Source organism: Salvia hispanica, chromosome 4 (assembly GCF_029641045.1).
Source record: "Salvia hispanica isolate PSC_SH4W2 chromosome 4, Shi_PSC_v1, whole genome shotgun sequence".
Classification (NCBI taxonomy): domain Eukaryota; kingdom Viridiplantae; phylum Streptophyta; class Magnoliopsida; order Lamiales; family Lamiaceae; genus Salvia; species Salvia hispanica.
The window spans coordinates 6,804,367-6,822,225 of NC_142695.1; the positions used below are offsets into that span (position 1 = coordinate 6,804,367).

Genomic DNA, 17,859 nt, shown 5'->3' on the forward strand with positions numbered 1-17,859 from the left:
CCTACGAGCCTTTGCACCTTCTTCCAATCCGATATGGTGCATGCAAAGATCGAGACTAATTCATACTAGGTCTGAGAGGGTCCATCCCATAGCTTTCTTGTTCCTTCTGATCACCTCCAGTACTTCCTTTTCTTGTTCATTGGTCAAGTTGCTGTTGACGATGACTGGGAACGTATCATTTTCCTCCAGATATGCATACTTGAGGCCAGGCGGAAGTGTTTTCAATTCCTTCTTAGGTATACTCTCTTCCTGTGGCAAAGGATTCTTTTCTGTTGCATCAGGTATCATTCCCTTCCCTGACCCCCTTGACCTGGCTAATTCTGGATCCCTACAAAACTCCGAAATAGCATTGGCTAGCTTTTCGTCTGTCAACTCCCTTGTGTGCATTTCCTCACACCAACCTGCTACCTCTTTATCAATAGAGTGGCTCAACTCTGAATTATCAATCTGCTCCTACATTAACTCAGTCTCAAGATATTCCTGGACCAGGGGGTTAATAACATCGATAGCATGCAAATTTTCAACATCCAACGGTTTTTTCATAGCTTCATCAATGCTAAATGTATATTTCTCCCCATGATAATTGATAGTGCGGCCTAGGTCTCTACGGTTCTTGATGGTTTCGCATGTGGAATTGGAGTGTATCCAACTGATCAGGAAGAGATTCCCGACCCAGCTGAGTCGTTGATACGACGACCGAGACCTGACTTCAAACAAATTTCCTCAACCCACTTCTACTGGCTAGTATAATGGAGGTAAGGGTCGAATCCCACGAGGATGGACACGTTTTGATAACTGTGGTGACTTTCCTGGGTGTTTTGGTTAGCTACCACGCTTGGGTTGAGATTTTACCTAGACGGGAAATAAAGGTGGTACTCTACTGACTAGTAGGCGGAAAAAATAACAGACATGTGGGAGTGTTCGTGAAAATGGGGGACAAGGTGTATCAGAGACATATGAAAGTGGACAGTTACTAAAAGAGGAAAGTTAGAAAACAAAGTGTTTCTGATGGCTGGGGGCTTCTGACAAGTCTGGATAGTACCTCTGAAAAGTAGGGAACAAAAGTAAAAAGTAACTTAAAAGTAAAAGTGGTTCAAACTAAAGTTGATTTTAACGTTTTCTTCTTCACCAAGTATTGACAGAATTCAGATAAACACAAACACCATAACTAAACTTCAGATTCATGAATTTAAACTTAATATCCATCGATTAAAATGCTTAAACTTAATTTAAACGGTAAACTGCAACTTTTACTTCTACTGACTGACATGCAAGGTGGTAATCACGGCTCAGAAAAGAAACTCATGCACGAAAACTTGGCTAACTTAGCTACAACTTCAAATCAACAGCTCTCGACAGGAAATAAAACTTAGAAATTGAAAGCAATGACTAAATCTAACTTTCCTAGGCTGAATGAAGCAAACTCAAACCAAAGTGACATGCGAAATAGAAACTTCATAACGTAAAAGCTGGAAAATAACAGGGTACTTCAAAAGAGCACTAACGATGAGTGTTTGCAAAATAACTAGCGACGAAAACAAGTAAACTTTAACTAAGAAAGCGATTAAGATTGTTTGTGCCACCCCGGGCGATGATACTACTATACTACTGCGATAACTGGCTGGAAAGGCGAACTGATGACTTCTCCGGCAGACTCTTGGACGTCAAGTGACCATGGCTGTGGCGAGGAACGAGAGTTAGGATAATGCTGAAGGATGGATCTTCTAGAGAGAATTCTACTAAGTGATTGTCAAACTCCGAATTGAACTGCGAACTTTTTCTCTCTCTCTCCAAGTGGCTCCTTTTATAGGGAGGCTTGCCCTTGCTTTTAGGGTAGACTTCTCCCACACTTTGACCTTTTTGCCCTTGTCAATGATCATCCCTGCTATCCTCCTTCTCCATCTCGAGCCTTTTCTCTGGCATGCATTCTGGTCAGTATCGTTCTAGTGCCCTTTTCGCTTGCGTCACCCGAATCGTCACCTACTAACTTGGATCCTTCAATCCTGCACACTTTAGCAACTGTTTTGCAGATAATACATGTATTTCACGACATACTGACCAGTAACCAAGGCTTAGAATACGACTTATCAATAATCCAGACATATGGTTCCATCAAAAACATTTTATTGTCTTAGTAGTGCGTAGAAATGGTCTACCTAAGAGCACGCCGCTAGACTCAGCAGATTCATTCTAACTCATTTTTATAACATGAAAATCAACAGGATACAAGAAATCATGCACTTTAACTATTACGTTTTCCAGCACACCTTCGGGGGAGATGCATGTTCTATCAGCCAATTAAATTACCACCTTCGTGTCAACCAATCTAACTCCTATCAACTTCTTGTAAATTGAAAGTGGTAAATGATACGCTCGGATTTTGCACTGTTTTAAGGCCATTATTTGGTCCGTTTTTGATGTCAAAGTCACTCTATACGTCCATTATTTGTATATTTTATCTATTTTGGTATTTTGACGTGTTTTGTGAGAAATGTGCATAATTGAGCCGAAAAAGGGAGTCAAAACGCAAAGTCTGGAAATCTGGAGTCAGACGGCGACCGACGACCGCCTCGAAGTTGTACAGCAACCGCTGGCGCCTGACGGTCAGAGCGATGAAGCGGTCCGCCTCGAAAAAATTACACTTGAAAGAGAGTCTCGCCCAGCGACCACCGAAAGTCATGCTGCGGTCCGCCGTCGAAGGAACAGAGACTCTGGACTCCAACGCGGCGACCGCCAGCCAAGGTGCGGCGGCTCGCCGGAAAAAGGCGGCGAATCTGAATTGCCCTAGATCTGTTCCAAGATTTACCATATTTTGAAGATCTTTTCCTTCTACAATAAGGATTGGCTTTTTCCTATAAATAGGACCTCAAGCTTCATCAACCAGAGAGCTTTTACATTGCAACATAAATTCTCAAAGATTAAAAGCTACAGTACGTCTTTGTGCAAGGAGTTGAAGAAGGATTTCATGAACATTAAGAACGACAAGGATTCAACCTAAGAGTTTTATTTGCTTTAGTTTTATGTTCAAATTGTCTTCCATTCAATATATGTGTTTAGCTTATTTCATTATGTGTAACTAAACTCATAGGATTCTAGGGATATGTTAGTAACGACTTTGGTTATACAATTCCAATTTTCTATTTAATATCCATTTTGTTTTTACTTTGTTTCTTCTCTAAGTAATTCTGATGTTGCATGATTGAGTGACACAATCTTGTATGATTTAATACAACTTGCTTCATAACTGTGATAGAGTTCTAGCGAGTTAGGTTCACTTAGTAGACGCTACAGTTAGCTTCCCTTAAAATGGCACTGTTAATTGAGAGTGAGAACTTTTCAAGGGTCTTAGGAACTTTTTGGAGTTACGTGTTAGGATTGACAACCCTAATCTTGTAATCAACGTTTGTATCGCATGAGCATAAGCTAAGCGACTCGTCCTATCAAAGTAATAACTGTGCTAGGGTATTGTAGTTTGGAATTTGTATAACCATAACTTTGAACACACATCCCTGGAATTCCCTTATCTCTATATTTTATCTCTGTGTTTTATTTGCAGTTAGTTGTTATTTGCCTTTCATTGTTTTCTGTTTTCAAAAAGCTTTCAAAAAGCAGTCCGTGTTCGATATTCAGTACTGACCTTTAGCTATACTATATATACTCTGTATACTTGCAGGTTTATTTAGTGCTAAAAAAGAGTGTATCAAGTTTATGGCGCCGTTGCCAGGGAAGACAATAATTTTACTACTTCGGATTTTAATTGCTTTCTGCTTTTATTTTTAGTTTTAATTTGTTTTTGTTTTTTATTCTTGCAGGTTTTGTATGTGAACGCGCTCTGGGAAGGACAGCCTAGAACTGCTCGATTTAGAAGTTGAAAGAACTCGTAGGAGAATAAGGAGTGAAAAAGGATCAGGATCAATGGGTGACAAAACGGATCTCGAAAAGCTGCAGGAGATGGTCCAGATGTTGATAGACGAGAGAGATGCGGAAAGGGCAGCCTAAGAGGCGCTGGAAAAGAAGAACAAAGAAATACTACCCGTGATGAACATGTTCAATCATGGGAATATGATTACTTTTCCCGAAGGTCCTCATATTGATGCTAACAGTTTCGAGTTACGCATGACCCTTATACAAAGGGTCGAGCAAACTCCTTTTACAGGTAGAGCCGCAGAGGACGCCAGCCACCATCTCTCCAAATTTGTGGAAATCGCAAACACACTCAAGTTAAATGGTGTCGACGACGATGCCATAAGGGTAAGACTCTTTCGTTTTCATTAACTAATTCCGCTAAAGAGTGGTTTGAGTGTATACCCTCAGAGAAGGTTTCCACATGGAAAGACATCGTAGCTACCTTCCTCGACAAGTATTACCCGCCAGGCACTATCTTGAAGTTGAAGAGCGAAATCTTTCAATTCATCCAAGGCCATGACGAGCCCCTTTATGAGGCATTTGCTCGTTTCAAAGCTCTCCTCCAAAAATGCCCTAATCACGGTTTTACCGTGGACCACCAGGTAGGAATCCTTTATAATGGATTTAACGAAAAAATTTGTGCTATGTTGGATTCAGGGGCAAGCGGAGGTTTCTTGAGAAGGTCAAGTGAAGATGCCATGGCAGTAATCGAGGAATTTTGCCACCAACAGCAAGGGGTGGTTGAAAGAAAGGCACAACATGAAGAGGATAGCTGCAATCGAAGAGGCCGAGGAGAGCTCTTTTGCGAAGGAACTGGCCGAGCTCAAGGTTAGGGTAGACCAAATGGACACATCGAGGAAGGAGGATCCGATTCCACCAACCTCCATCATAGCGGTCTCTAAACCCGAAGCCCCTGCCCCAATAGTGGAGGAAATCAACTATATGCAAGGAGACGGTTCCAACAGAAATTACAACAACAATTATCGCCCTAATCAGGGGGCGGTAATTTCAACAATTACATTGGAAACCGACCTCATCCAAACCTTTCCTATTCTAACAATAATTTCTTACAACCCCATGTAGGATTTAACGTTAGGAAGGGAGGAGTAGTTGAACCAATCAAAAAGGATGAGAAGTATGATCAAGGAATCACGAGGATCTTGGAAGTGATTACATAACACAGAAAAGTTAATGATGCCAAGATCGGAGTGGTTGAAGCTAGAATAAACAACCTCGAGCAAAGAATGAACGCGATCTCAACTGCCTAGCAAACATCAACACTCAAATGAAGCAAATCCAAAAGAAGTTAGATGAGGACAAGGCGAAGGCAGCCGCACGAGTGGAAGACATCAACAAGAAATGGTTGGCGAAACAGAAATCTGGGGACTGCCCAGACACCGGCGGACTGCCGCAACCACAGCGGCGGGCCGCCGCTTATCCACCGAATAAAGTCTGCCAGACCGCCGGCGGACTACCACACAGCCCGTGGCAAACCGCCACTGAGACGGCAGAACCATCTACTCAGCAGGGACTCGTGCGGCACGATGGGATTGTGTTCTCTTTTCAGCCAAAGAGGAAGTTTAAGCTCGAAGAGCAGTTCAAACACTTCTTGAACATGTTTTGTAAGGTTCATACTAACATTCCTTTAGTTGAATCGCTGCAGGAAATCCCCAAATACGCAAAGCTTCTAAGGGAGGCGGTGATGAGGAAGAAAAAGCCAACAAAAGCCGACCTTAAGCTACCGCATCATTGTAGCGAGAACATCCAGAAGGAGAGGGCGGTGAAGCAGAGAGACCCAGGCCAGTTCATTATCAGATGCCAGATTGGAGAAGGGAAAGTTGACAAGGCCCAGTGCGATCTAGGGTCATCCCTCAATCTCATGCCACTGAAGTACTACGAAAAGCTCAACATCGGGCCGCTCAAAACTTCAGACGTGACACTAAGGTTGGCCGACAATTCGTTAATCAAAACAATAGGTATGATTGAGGATGTCTTAGTGATGGTTGACGATTTCATTTTCCCTGCTGATTTTATTGTGCTTGGCATGAAAGTAGACAAGAATGTCCCTCTAATCTTAGGGAGAGATTTTCTAGTCACTTGCAAAGCTTTGATTGATGTAGGTCGTGGTGAGATCACAATTAGTGACAACTATAGTCACTCCACCTATAAGATCGAGAGCGTGATGCTCAAGTTTGATGAGGCAAAGCGGGTGAAGATGGAACGGCAGTGCAGGGCAATCATGGTCACGGACTTGACCAAGCCCCAAGACCCATTTGAAGTGGAGGATCCTTCTACCTCCACTATTTACATTGTCAACCAGGTCAGACGTTTTCCCAAAAAGGACGACCCTAACTCCCCTACCTCTGTTCCGCAGAAGAAGAAGCAAAAGAAGAAGAAAGCACCCAGGGAAGACCCTGAGATATATGTTATCAAAACCAATAAAGGGAAATACAAGTGGTGGAAGAAGCTAGGGACCAAGTTGCTCCCTATGCCAGTTTTCAACACTCGGGTCGCTGATCCGCCTAATTAGTGGGCCACTTCAAGTCGAGCTAACGACTAAAAACAAAAGCGTTTGTTGGGAGGCACCCCAATTTCTTTTTCGTTTTTGTTCTTTACCTTAGTTTCGTTTTTTTAAAAAATAAAATTTAACGAGTGGCGGTCACCGCACTTAACATGGCGGTCGCCACACATGTGTCCGCATGTACAGGATAGGTCGGGTCTAGGGCGGGCCAGAGAAACCGTTGTGTGGGCCGTGGCGGCCCGCCGGGAAGCACCGTTTTACGAAGGCCCGTGTGGCGGCACGCCACGCATCACGCGGAGACCGCCGCACGCAGTCCAGAGACGTGAATGGTTCAATATAAGGCATGTTTTCCATTCCTTTTCCCATTCCTTCTCAAATTCCTTCCTTGCACACAACCCCCACCTTTATAAATCACCGAATTCACACACTCACACTCTCATTCCCTCAATTCTCTCCAGGTTTAGAGTTCTTCTCCTACAATTCTCATCAACACAAGGTATGAATCATACACTCAATTTCTGAGTTTTGCTTTAATTCTTTCATGGAATTTGGTATGTATTGGATGAATTGTTCAATAAAAACTCTTATTCTATTATTAGAGATGATTGTGTGTGCTTATTTTTGAATTTCCATGGTTAATTTGTGTTATGGGTGGTGAATTGAAGCTTGGTGAATAGTGACCCCCTCTTGTTTATACTTGATAATATGTTGTAATCATGTTCATAGCATTGTGAGGCTATTATTACTACCATGAATTGCAATACTTGTGACTTTCTAAGAGATTGTTGATTAGTATTGATATATTGTTGATACATCTCTGCATGGGGGATGAATTCACGTTGGGGGATGGATTAAAGTGTCCTATTTTGGTTGATTATTGCTCTACATGTTTACATGCTACCCTATAGGATGCTATGATACACAAACTTGCACATGAATATTGATTCTTGGTTTTTAGTTATATTGAGTGCAAGTTTGAGGGACCCTTTGATTGCCTATTTGTTGGTATTCTTTTTAAGAATATAAATTTTCTTTTGGAGGATAATGGGATCAAAGGGAAAACCCGAGAATGCGAAGAACTATGGCATTAGCCTTGCCACGGATGAGCAAAAGGCTATGTGGAAGAAGGTATCGGCGAGAGAGACAACGCCCTCGAGATACCCCCACGATCTCCCTCTCCAAACTTTGGGGATCGCGGATGACTTTTGGGCGTTGTGCGACATAGGTGACGGTAACGGTCTCAGCTACATGTTCCAGAGGAACTGGCCGTCATTTAGGAAGTATACTCTTGAGTTTCTTAGCTCATTGAAGGTCACCAAGGATCGCCGTAAAAATGTCCCGCTTAGCATTGACTTCCGCCTAGGCAACCGTTGGCACTCGCTTACCATGGACGAGCTTAGTGGAGTGTTCCATTGCTTCGACCCCAACCCCGAGGAAGACAACGACTATGATTTTTACGAGGTTTGGGGTGCGATGACGAATGAGCACAAGCACGCCGCGGGCTATGCCAAGTCTTCATCGATTCACAACCTCGTTTTGAGGTACCTCCACCGTGCTATGACCCAACTCATGTTTGCTAGGGTCGATGGGGGAAGTGTCTCCTAAACGGAGCTCAATGTGATTTGGTGTCTTCTCAACAAGAAGGGATTCGACTATGGAACCCTCTTCACTCTCTATGTGGACCGGATTATATGTTGTGGGGGCTTGATCACGGCGATTGCCGAACACTTGGACATATCTTTCGTCGGATTGACGGAAGATGGCGGGGAGCGCTTTATCACTTATGAGGTGCTCTTCTCGGTGGGATTGTTGAAGACCGACTATTGGGGTCAAGGATTTTTCTCGCAAGTGGCAGGGGATCACTTCCCCATTCCGATCCCGCAATTGACCAATGTCGACGTTTGGGCAAACCAAGTCAATTGGAAGCTCGACACTCCAGCCCACGGAAGAGCCATTGAGGCCAACCCCATCAATGGGGAGTTTAGGAAGAGAAATATTCCGGCTCGTATCCCCGTCTTTGAGGCCGACGATGACTCCACTTATGAGGCCATTGATCACTATAATGAGGAAGGGGAGCACTCGCATGCCCAAGATAGTGGAGTGCCGCCGCCACTGCCGCCCCAACATCGCAAAGAAGAAGAAGAAGTGGAAGTGGAGGGCCATCGCCGCCGGACTCGAGTTTGGGGGGATGAAGTGGTGGACCGTGAGTTTAGGTTTTTGTTTTAGGGTTTTCTTTTTGTTTTAAAGTTTTTTGTTTTTGTTTTTTTTCAAAACCCCGTAAGAGAATTTTGTGTTCTAAAAATGTTTTCTTGAATCCATGTCGTGAACTTAACATGAAGAACTTAGAAACACGCATGCTTATGGACACACTTTAGACCGAGTTGCCAATGATATTACATTCCATCTATGTTTAAGTATGGCTTAACGTTTTGATTTGATGGTTTGGTGAAAAGGTGCATAATTAATGAATTGCTTGTTTGCCTTGATTCATGCTTATACCTTGTGAGGATTTGAGCCTTAATTTCCTTCTTGTGTTATTTATCTGTACTCGTCTATATGTTTCTAGAACTTGCTCTTAGTCTTGCCTAAATTTACATAGTGTTTAATTTGATTTAGGAGGATGATTGACCATCTTTTCTAGCCTACTTTTACCCAAAATTTTTGACTATCTCAAATTTTCAAAATTTTACCCTTTGGAGCCAATTTTGAGCCTTTAAGCCTTTTCTTTGGAAGCCAAAATAATGGGGACAATTCCTTGGGTTAGTATAGTTTCTATACCTTTTGTAAAGGAATTGGAGAGATAAGAAAGAAAATTATAAAAGTAATGTGCTTAATGTAAAGAAAATGCAAGATGCGAAATTGAGAAAAATTCCAAATATGTGCTTAATCTTAGAAATGATGCGTATGAAAAAGAAAGAAAGGTTAGAAAGAAAAAGGAAAAAGAAAAAAAATGTGAAAGGTAGTCAAAAGAAAAAAAAAAGAAATCAAAGGATTGGAAAGTGAGTTGAAGGAGAAAATAAAGTGTTAAAAGTGTCTTGGGATTATTAGAAAAGTGGAGTTATTCTTACTCTACTTGGGATATTTTTATTTTTAGTCACTTTTTAGCCAAATATTCCTCACCTACCAAAGAGCCTACATTACAATAAAAAATAAAGACCTTTCCAACTTTTGATGCTTAATCACATCTAGTAGAGGAGGGATTAGACTTTGAGCAAGCCTTTGGTAAACTTTGCATGATGCATGATTTGAGTGCTTATCCACATTACCTTTATACACTTTGAGAGTGAGAGAACACTTCTCATCTTTGGAAGTTTGCCACATATGAGTGCATGAATTCAAGGTTTTCCACGAGTTAGTAATGAAAGTGCACTAATAAGCCTTACTTGATTTGATTGCGTTAATACATGCTTAATCTGTTCATTCATTTTTTGAGGCAATTATGACGTCTAGTCCTTGTGCATTCCGTGCGTCTATTTTTGTGTATTTATTGTTTTGTTCGAGGACAAACAAAAATATAAGTTTGGGAGAGTTGATACGCTCGGATTTTGCACTGTTTTAAGGCCATTATTTGGTCTACTTGCAAAATAATTCATAGAGATCAAAAGCTAGAGTACTTCACTTGTGCAAGGAGTTGGAGAAGGATTTCAAGAACATCAAGAACGACAAGGATTCAACCTACGGATTTTATTTGCTTTAGTTTTATGTTCCAATTGTGTTCCCTTCAATCTATGTGTTTAGCTTATTTCATCATGTGTAACTAAACTCATAGGATTCTAGGGATATGTTAGCAACAACTTTGGTTATACAATTTCAATTTTCTATTTAATATCCATTTTGTTTTTACTTTGTTTCTTCCCTAAGTAATTCTGATGCTGCATGATTGAGTGACACAATCTTGTATGATTTAATACAACTTGGTTCATAACTGTGAGATAGTTCTAGCGAGTTAGGTTCACTTAGTAGACGCTACAGTTAGCTTTCCTTAACACAGCACTGTTAATTGAGAGTGAGGACTTTTCAAGGGTCTTAGGAACTTTTTGGAGTTACGTGTTAGGATTGACAACCCTAATCTTGTAATCAACGTTTGTATCGCATGAGCATAAGCTAGGCGACTCGTCCTATCAAAGTAATAACTGTGCTAGGGTATTGTAGTTTGGAATTTGTATAACCATAACTGTGAACACACACACATTCTTGGAATTCCATTATCTCTATATTTTATCTATGTGTTTTATTTGCAGTTAGTTGTTATTTGCCTTTCATTTTTTTCTGTTTTCAAAAAGCTTTCAAAACCTTTCATTCTTCCAGATAGTAATTGAGTCTTAGTAGAAGATAGACAATCCGTGTTTTCCTTCCCCGTGTTCGATATCCGGTACCGACCTTTAGCTATACTATATATACTCTGTATACTTGCAGGTTTATTTAGTGCTAAAAAAGAGTGCATCAGTAAAACATTTGTTGACGCTCCTAGATCACACATAGTATGTTAAATTTTTATGTCATCCAAAGAAATAGGTAAGGTAAACATACTTGGGTCTGTGCATTTTGAAGGCATTCTCTTCTTCTGTATCACAGCTGACACATTTTCTCCAATCACTATCTTCCCATCAGGCTTGGTTTTCCCAACAATGAATTCTTTGATGAACTTGCTAAAGGTAGACAACTTAAGAGCCTGCAGAAACAGCAGGTTGATCTCCAATTTGCCAAAAGTCTCTATGAAGTCCTCGGTATCATCCTACTTCTTTTTAGCTTCCCCTCGGTATGGAAACGGCTTCATGCGTTTCAATGAACCTCCAGCTGAAGGCTCTCCACTTTCCCTCCTTACCTCTTCACTCTCCACCTCTGGCTCTGGGTCTAGGAAAAATGGATCAGCCCGGGGTCGCGGTTTTTCCAAATCATCTTTTTGAAGACCGTCCTCTACTCTGATGCTCCTTATCTCAGTACTTCTTTGGTCAGGGACCAAACTTTCCTTCTCCTTGCTTATCACGGGGGGTACATCCTCATCATCTTTCATCAATAGACCTTCATAGCCACGCCCTGATCTCAGAGTAATCTGACTAATGTTTGCCATGTCGGGTGATTTCATCGAGGCTGGTATCCTTCCTTCATTCCCTCGCATTTCACTCAATGAAGTAGCGATCTGAAACATTTGCTTAGCCAACATGGCCAATGCAGCCTTCTGCTCCTGCTGTGTATCCTGAAGTTTATGCACCACGTCATTGTTGGATTGCATGTGATTCTGCATATGTTGTTGAGAGTTGACTAGGTCATGCACCATGTCATCTAGATTCCTCTGGGGTCTATAGTTGGGCTGGTTGGAACTTGATCCTTGACGATGGTTCGGTCCACTCCCCTGATCCTGGCGGAAGTTCCCTTGACCTCCCTGAATGTTGTTATGTTGGTTTCCTGACCCTTGATTCCCTTGGTGGTTAGGCTGGAAGTTCTGATTATTCCCGGTGGTATTTCTCTGGTGTGGTAGCACATAGGAACTTCCTTGGTTATTCTGGTTCCAATTGCCCCAATTAGGCTGGTCTCCTTGAGTTCGGTAGCCCCAGTCATTTTGCCCTTCTTGACTCCTCCCTGACCAGTTCGAGTTGTGTTGCGGCCCTTCTTGATTCCGGTAAGGCCAATTCTGTTGGTTCTCAGTTGGACCAGGATACTGAAGTTGAAGCTGTTGGTTCCCGTCAGCCCATCTGAAACAGAGGTTGTCTCTCCATGGGGCCTCTTTAATCTTCCACTCGTCCCAGCTTGTATTCTGGTTATTCTGATTCCAATTTCCCACAGCGTTCACCTGGGCTTGGAATTCTCCATCAGTTGACGGACCATAATAGAGTTGGAGTTGATTTTCTTCTCGACCTGGCAACTTCTCTTTCTCCTGCGAGACAGGGGAATTCTTCTTTTCAATTGCGCTTAGAAGTGCCTTCTCCAATCGATCTATTCTGTCTCCAACCCCTTCTCCTTCCTACTCTTTCACTGCATTTGTTGAGCTTCTTCCCATAAGAGTACATGGGTTATCATAAGCCTTCTTTGCATCGATCAACCTCCCAAGGGTTTCTCATGCTTCACTTGCTTTATTCTTAGTGAAATTCCCCCCGCTCGAGAAATTTCCCCGTTTCGGCCTCCATCATTCTGTGGTTGAGGCAAGCATCGAGTAATCCCTTAAATCGAGACCAATACTGACTCAAAGACTCATCGTAGTCTTGCTTGCTGATAAGGCTAATTTCATGCATCGGTTATGTGGTGAAAAACACTTTATTTTACTGGGTCTAACGCAGTTTTTAAGCCAGCTGTGTGAACGAATCGCTAGATCCAGGAAGAGCTGGAGGCAATGGACTAGCGAAGGAAAATGAAGGAAAGTGAGCAGAGTTGAAGAGAAAAAAATGGCTAGACGAAGGAAATCAATAGCTGAGGGCAACAAAGACTATTCATACCTCGCTGGACCCACTTCTACGCCTATATATAGAAGAGTATGTAGCACACGCAAAAGAGGATTTTGCTCTCAGCTCACACACTCACACACACACTAGGTAAAAATGAGAATTCTGGGATAGTTAAGGGTTTCTAGGGGTTCATCTTCGGCAAAAGCTAGTGGTAACACCGTCCTCACGGAGGGCGAAGAAACAATCAGTTTACATTCACTTTTTCTGCACTTTTATTCCGTCGAACTTCAACGTTTTGGAAGTCGATTGGGTTGTTTGTTGGCTACTTATCGATTATCTATGCATTTAGTTTATGTCATGATTTTATTTTGTGCTGATTTACGTTGATTCTGTGTTTTGAGGTTTAATTTCGGAAGTTGAATGTTATTCTCTGTTTTGGATAATTCTGTGCTTGATCTGGGAATAGGTTGTGGATTTGTGTTGTTGTTGTTGATCTGTGGTTGTTTGGCGAATCTGTAGCTATGGATATACTTTTGCTCGGACTTTGTTCGGATGCTTGGATCCGGAGTGGATTTAGCATCCGAGGTTGGATCTGAACAGGGGAATCAAGTTGTGCATGAATTTCGAACACTTTTGCTCTCTTTTCATTTTACTTCGTCTAGTAGTCGCAGATCTGCTTAGTTTTAATTGTTCTTCGTTTAATTGTTTTTAAATTCAGTCTGCTTCGTTTTTGATCCACTTTCCATCTCTGTTTCTACTCAAATTTTATGCAAATTGTTGGAGAAGATGATGTCGCCGTTAGTTAGTACTTCACCTTTTCAGCAAATGGTCTCCACCGTCAATTCATTTCCCAGGTCTAGGTAATTTAGAAAATAGTTTCTTAGATCTAGTGACTGTCTCGTTTTTCCAGTTATATGCATGATTTCTGTTCAGCCTAGATCTAGCTGTTAGCGTAGCAGATTTCACTCCAAGTTTAGTTTAATTTCCTCAACCCAAAAATGCGGGGCAGCAGCCAACCCAAAAATAGTCCTGAATCCTTGAGCATGTTTAATTACGCATTCAGGATCGATCCCTACTTCCCTGTGCTAATTTTAGTATACGTGGTTGAGGGTTTTTGAAGCGATATTTTGTGTCCGATGACCGAGATCTTCCAACGATCCGTGAGTTCCTAGACCCTGTAATCTAGTGGATTCGCTGGACCTAGGAGCCTTGTTATTCCTTTCTGAGCACACAGTCTAAACACAAAAAGTTGTAGTAGCGACTCAGCTTCACTTGCACTCCTGACTCTCTTTCTTAAGGGCATTGGTTTTGTTCGAAGGAAAGAAGTAATCCAGAACTTCCAACTTAAAATCCTTCCAGGTATGAATTGAGTCCGGTGGCAGCCTTAACAACCATGTGTTGGCTTCTACTTTCAAAGTGAACGGGAATGCGAGTAGGCGATAGTCCTCCTCCGTTGCATCATTTGGCCTCTTCTGGATGCTGCATAACTTGCTGAACTCGTTCAGGAACTCGTATGGACACTATTCCTTCGCCCTGGAAAAGTGGGTAAAACACCTAGCACGTTCGTCTTTATGTCGATGGACCTTTTATGCTGATTTTAGACAATAGCATGAGCCGGTTTGCCATCTAGATGTGCAGTGAGCGAACCGATCTCAGGATCAGGATCTACTAAGTTTGCCATGTCACCGACTGCTTTCTCCTCTGTTTCTGAGTACTCTGTTTCTGATGACGACTTGGGGTCCTCTCTGCCTGAGAAATTCCAATCTTTGTCACTGTCTTAACCCAACGGAAATGGATCTCCTGTCTTAACCCCGATCCGGTGGTGACTGTGGATGTTGACTCCTTAACTTGCCACTTGAATTGAGCGTTCCTTGACCCAGACGAGTTACTCCAGTTTCCAAACCGTGAGCCTCTGCTCATAAACTGAAAAGAAAGAAAAACAAAAAGGAAATTAAAACTATATACGCCAAAATCTCTAAGCACTCACACAAACTACGCCATCCATCCCCGACAACGACGCCATTTGAAAGTCCAGTTTTATCGTTGTGTGTACTTGAAATATTGGTCAAACTTCTCAGATCCAGAGAATCCGCTAGATCACAGAGTCTAGGAACTCAGTGAATCTTTGAAATCCTCGGTCCTTGGGCACAAAATCTTTTGCTGTTTCAAAACCCTCAACTCACGATACTAAAAACTAGTATAAGGAAGTAGGGATCGAATCCCAGAGATGGAAGCGTAAGGAGGCATTTAAGAGACTTTGGAAAAGGGTGTTGGCTGCTACCACGCAACTTTGGGTTGGGAACTTAATTATTAGACTCGGGAAATGTAAATGATCTATTCTAACAGCTAGACCTAGGAAGAGGAAAAGATAACGAAGGCATGCATGACGAAAACAGAGATGTAAACAGAACAACACTCCAGCGACGCAAACATAATACGAAAACGTAACATAAACCTCCATAGCTAAACGATTACGAATTCAACAACGATTCAATAAAACAAGGTCGAGCTTCGAACGGCGAAGACTCGGGGATTTCAAAAGCAAAAATTAAAACTTAAAGCATTAATTGTTTCTTCGCCTCACGTAGAGACGGTGGTACACGACGATGATCAAACTACGAACCCCAACCCCATGAATTCTGCAACCCCCAAGTGTATGTGTAGAAGTGTGAAAAGTGAGCTAAGAGCAAAAGTGAGAGATAGCTCTTTCAGGTGTGTTGCGTGCTCTTATTTATAGGCACGGAGTTGATCTTCTAGAATCTTCTCTTGTATTTTCCTTTTTGCCCTCCATCTAGAAATCTCCTCCGTCTAGTAACTTTTTCATTCTTCTGCTCACTTTCCCGCCATATTCCTTCACCAGGTGATTTCCTCTCTTCCTTCCTAGATGTGGTTGTTTCTTCTACACACCTGACTTAAAAGTTGTGTTAGACTCAGAAAGCTACTGAATTTAACCCCATAACCAATGCATAAAATTAGCCTTATCAAATATACATTTGTTATACCCTCATTACGAGAGTTAACATCAAATTGCCACAGTCTACCAAGAATTACATGGCACACATCTAATCCTTCTACCACATCACAAATAACTTCATCGGGATAATTTACAATTGAAAATGGTACCTTACATTGCTCCCCAACTCTAATTCCACCAGCTCCAGATGTGATCAAGCCCAACGTGTACGGATGTGGGTGAGTTTCAAATTTCAATCCCTGCTTTCGAGCCACTTTACCAGCAATGATGTTCCCCATACTCCCTCCATCCACCAACATGGTATAAAGTTGACCTCCAATTGTGCCTCTAGTTCGAAACAATTGATGTCGTTGAGTGTTAGCATCATCTACTTTGGGTGCGATTAGTAGACGTTGACACACTCCAGCCAATTGCTTAACTTCTTCATCACAATCATCATCATTGTCATCTCCATCTGGTTCACAAAAGTCTAACTCCTCGTCATCTATCTCCTTCCCAGGAATATTAACAGTGCGTCTCCCCGGGCACATATTTGATGTGTGACCCGTCTCCCCGCAACGAAAACTTTTACCCCCAAATGGTCGGGCATTTGGGTTTGTATTTGGTTTGTTACCCACATGCGGAGCACCCTTATTGAATTCACCATACCCTCTCTTTACCACCGGACCATTCACTGGATTACTCCCATCTCCGCCTGATTGGCTGTTTGGCTGACCCGTCATCCTACTCTTGTCACCTCCTGAATTGGTTCTAAACAAATTTTGTTGAATCATTTGTTCGGCATCCCTCAAAGAATGGATTGCCTGAATGCCGATCTTATTACGTATTCGGGGCTTCAACCCATCAAGGTATCGCGCCACCTTTTGCGCCATGGTTTCCGGACACTTATTCCTGGTTGTAAGACGATTAAACTCACATGTATACTCGTACACCGATCGAGTTCCTTGTGCGCAGCGTTGGTACTGTTGAAACAAGACTTGATCATAGTCCATTGGTAAAAATTCATCTACTAGCATCCCTCTCATTTTCCACCAAGTACAAACTCTTGCCTTCCCAAGTTTCTCACGCTCTTGCAGCGTCCGATCCCACCAAGCAGAGGCCTCTCCTTTCAAATGACAAGCAACCATGCTGACACGTTGTTTCTCTTGGACATCGGCATGCTCAAAGAACCTATCACTACAAAAAAAGGCGTGCAATAGTGACGTTTTCAATTCATAATTCAATAGCTCAACAATTAGTGACGGAATTAGTGACGAAAAAGTGTCAGTCAATAATTAGTGACAGATTTTCCGTCACTAATGTGATAAAATTGTCTATTATTTCCGTCATAGTAACTTTAGTGATGGAAAAATCCGTCACTAAAATTTTTACTGGCAAGTTATTAGTGACAGATCTGCTGAAACTTGATTTGGCACTAATTTATTTAGTGAAGAGATTTCACTGTTAGTGATGAATTTTTCCGTCACTAATTGGAGAATTTTTTGTAGTGTATCTACTTCAGCGACCCAATCTAAGAAACCTTCAATATTTAGTGTCCCGTCAAATGTGGGAATGTCAATCTTCAATCTAAACCCCGGTGGAGTCCTTTGCTTCCTCGGTCTTTCACAATCCCTTTCCATTACTACATGACGATCACCACCATGTCCCTTACGGAGATCCCTCATACGATTATTTCTTCGTATCAATGCAGATTCATTAACACTCTCCTCTAGCCCATCAGAAGTTTCACTATTAAGACGTCGTGAACCCCCTGATCTCGTCATTGATTTTGAATGTCTTGAGCGCCTTGATGGGCCCGATTCATCAGATTCTGACTCAGACGATACCTCCACTCGACTCTCTCTACGGAGACGCCGACCGTCCTCCAGTCTGATCCTTTCCGTCCTGGCTGTAGAGCCTACACCCACTTCCAAGAAATCCAGCCTTCTTCTTACCCCTTCAATCTGCATTTGTATGGTATCAAAACTCAAATCAAAGAGTTGCTCCAAACGGCGCAACAACGAGCAATCTCTCATCGGCATAGGACCATCGCCGTGATCATGTCCGCAAAGATTTCCTACCACGGAATCGTCAGCCAT

At 42.2% G+C, this 17,859-nt stretch overlaps 1 protein-coding gene across 1 annotated transcript in view; it reads right to left on the reverse strand.

Moving 5' to 3' along the window:
* LOC148927154 (uncharacterized) overlaps positions 1–17,859 on the reverse strand; it is a 29,998-nt gene extending 12,139 nt beyond the window's left edge. The window contains exons 1-2 of the mRNA XM_089056504.1: positions 17,276–17,859; positions 15,799–16,957 (exon numbers count right to left, since the gene is read on the reverse strand). Coding sequence (XP_088912630.1) covers positions 15,799–16,957; positions 17,276–17,859 — 1,743 coding nt within the window. The remainder of the gene's footprint in view (positions 1–15,798; positions 16,958–17,275) is intronic.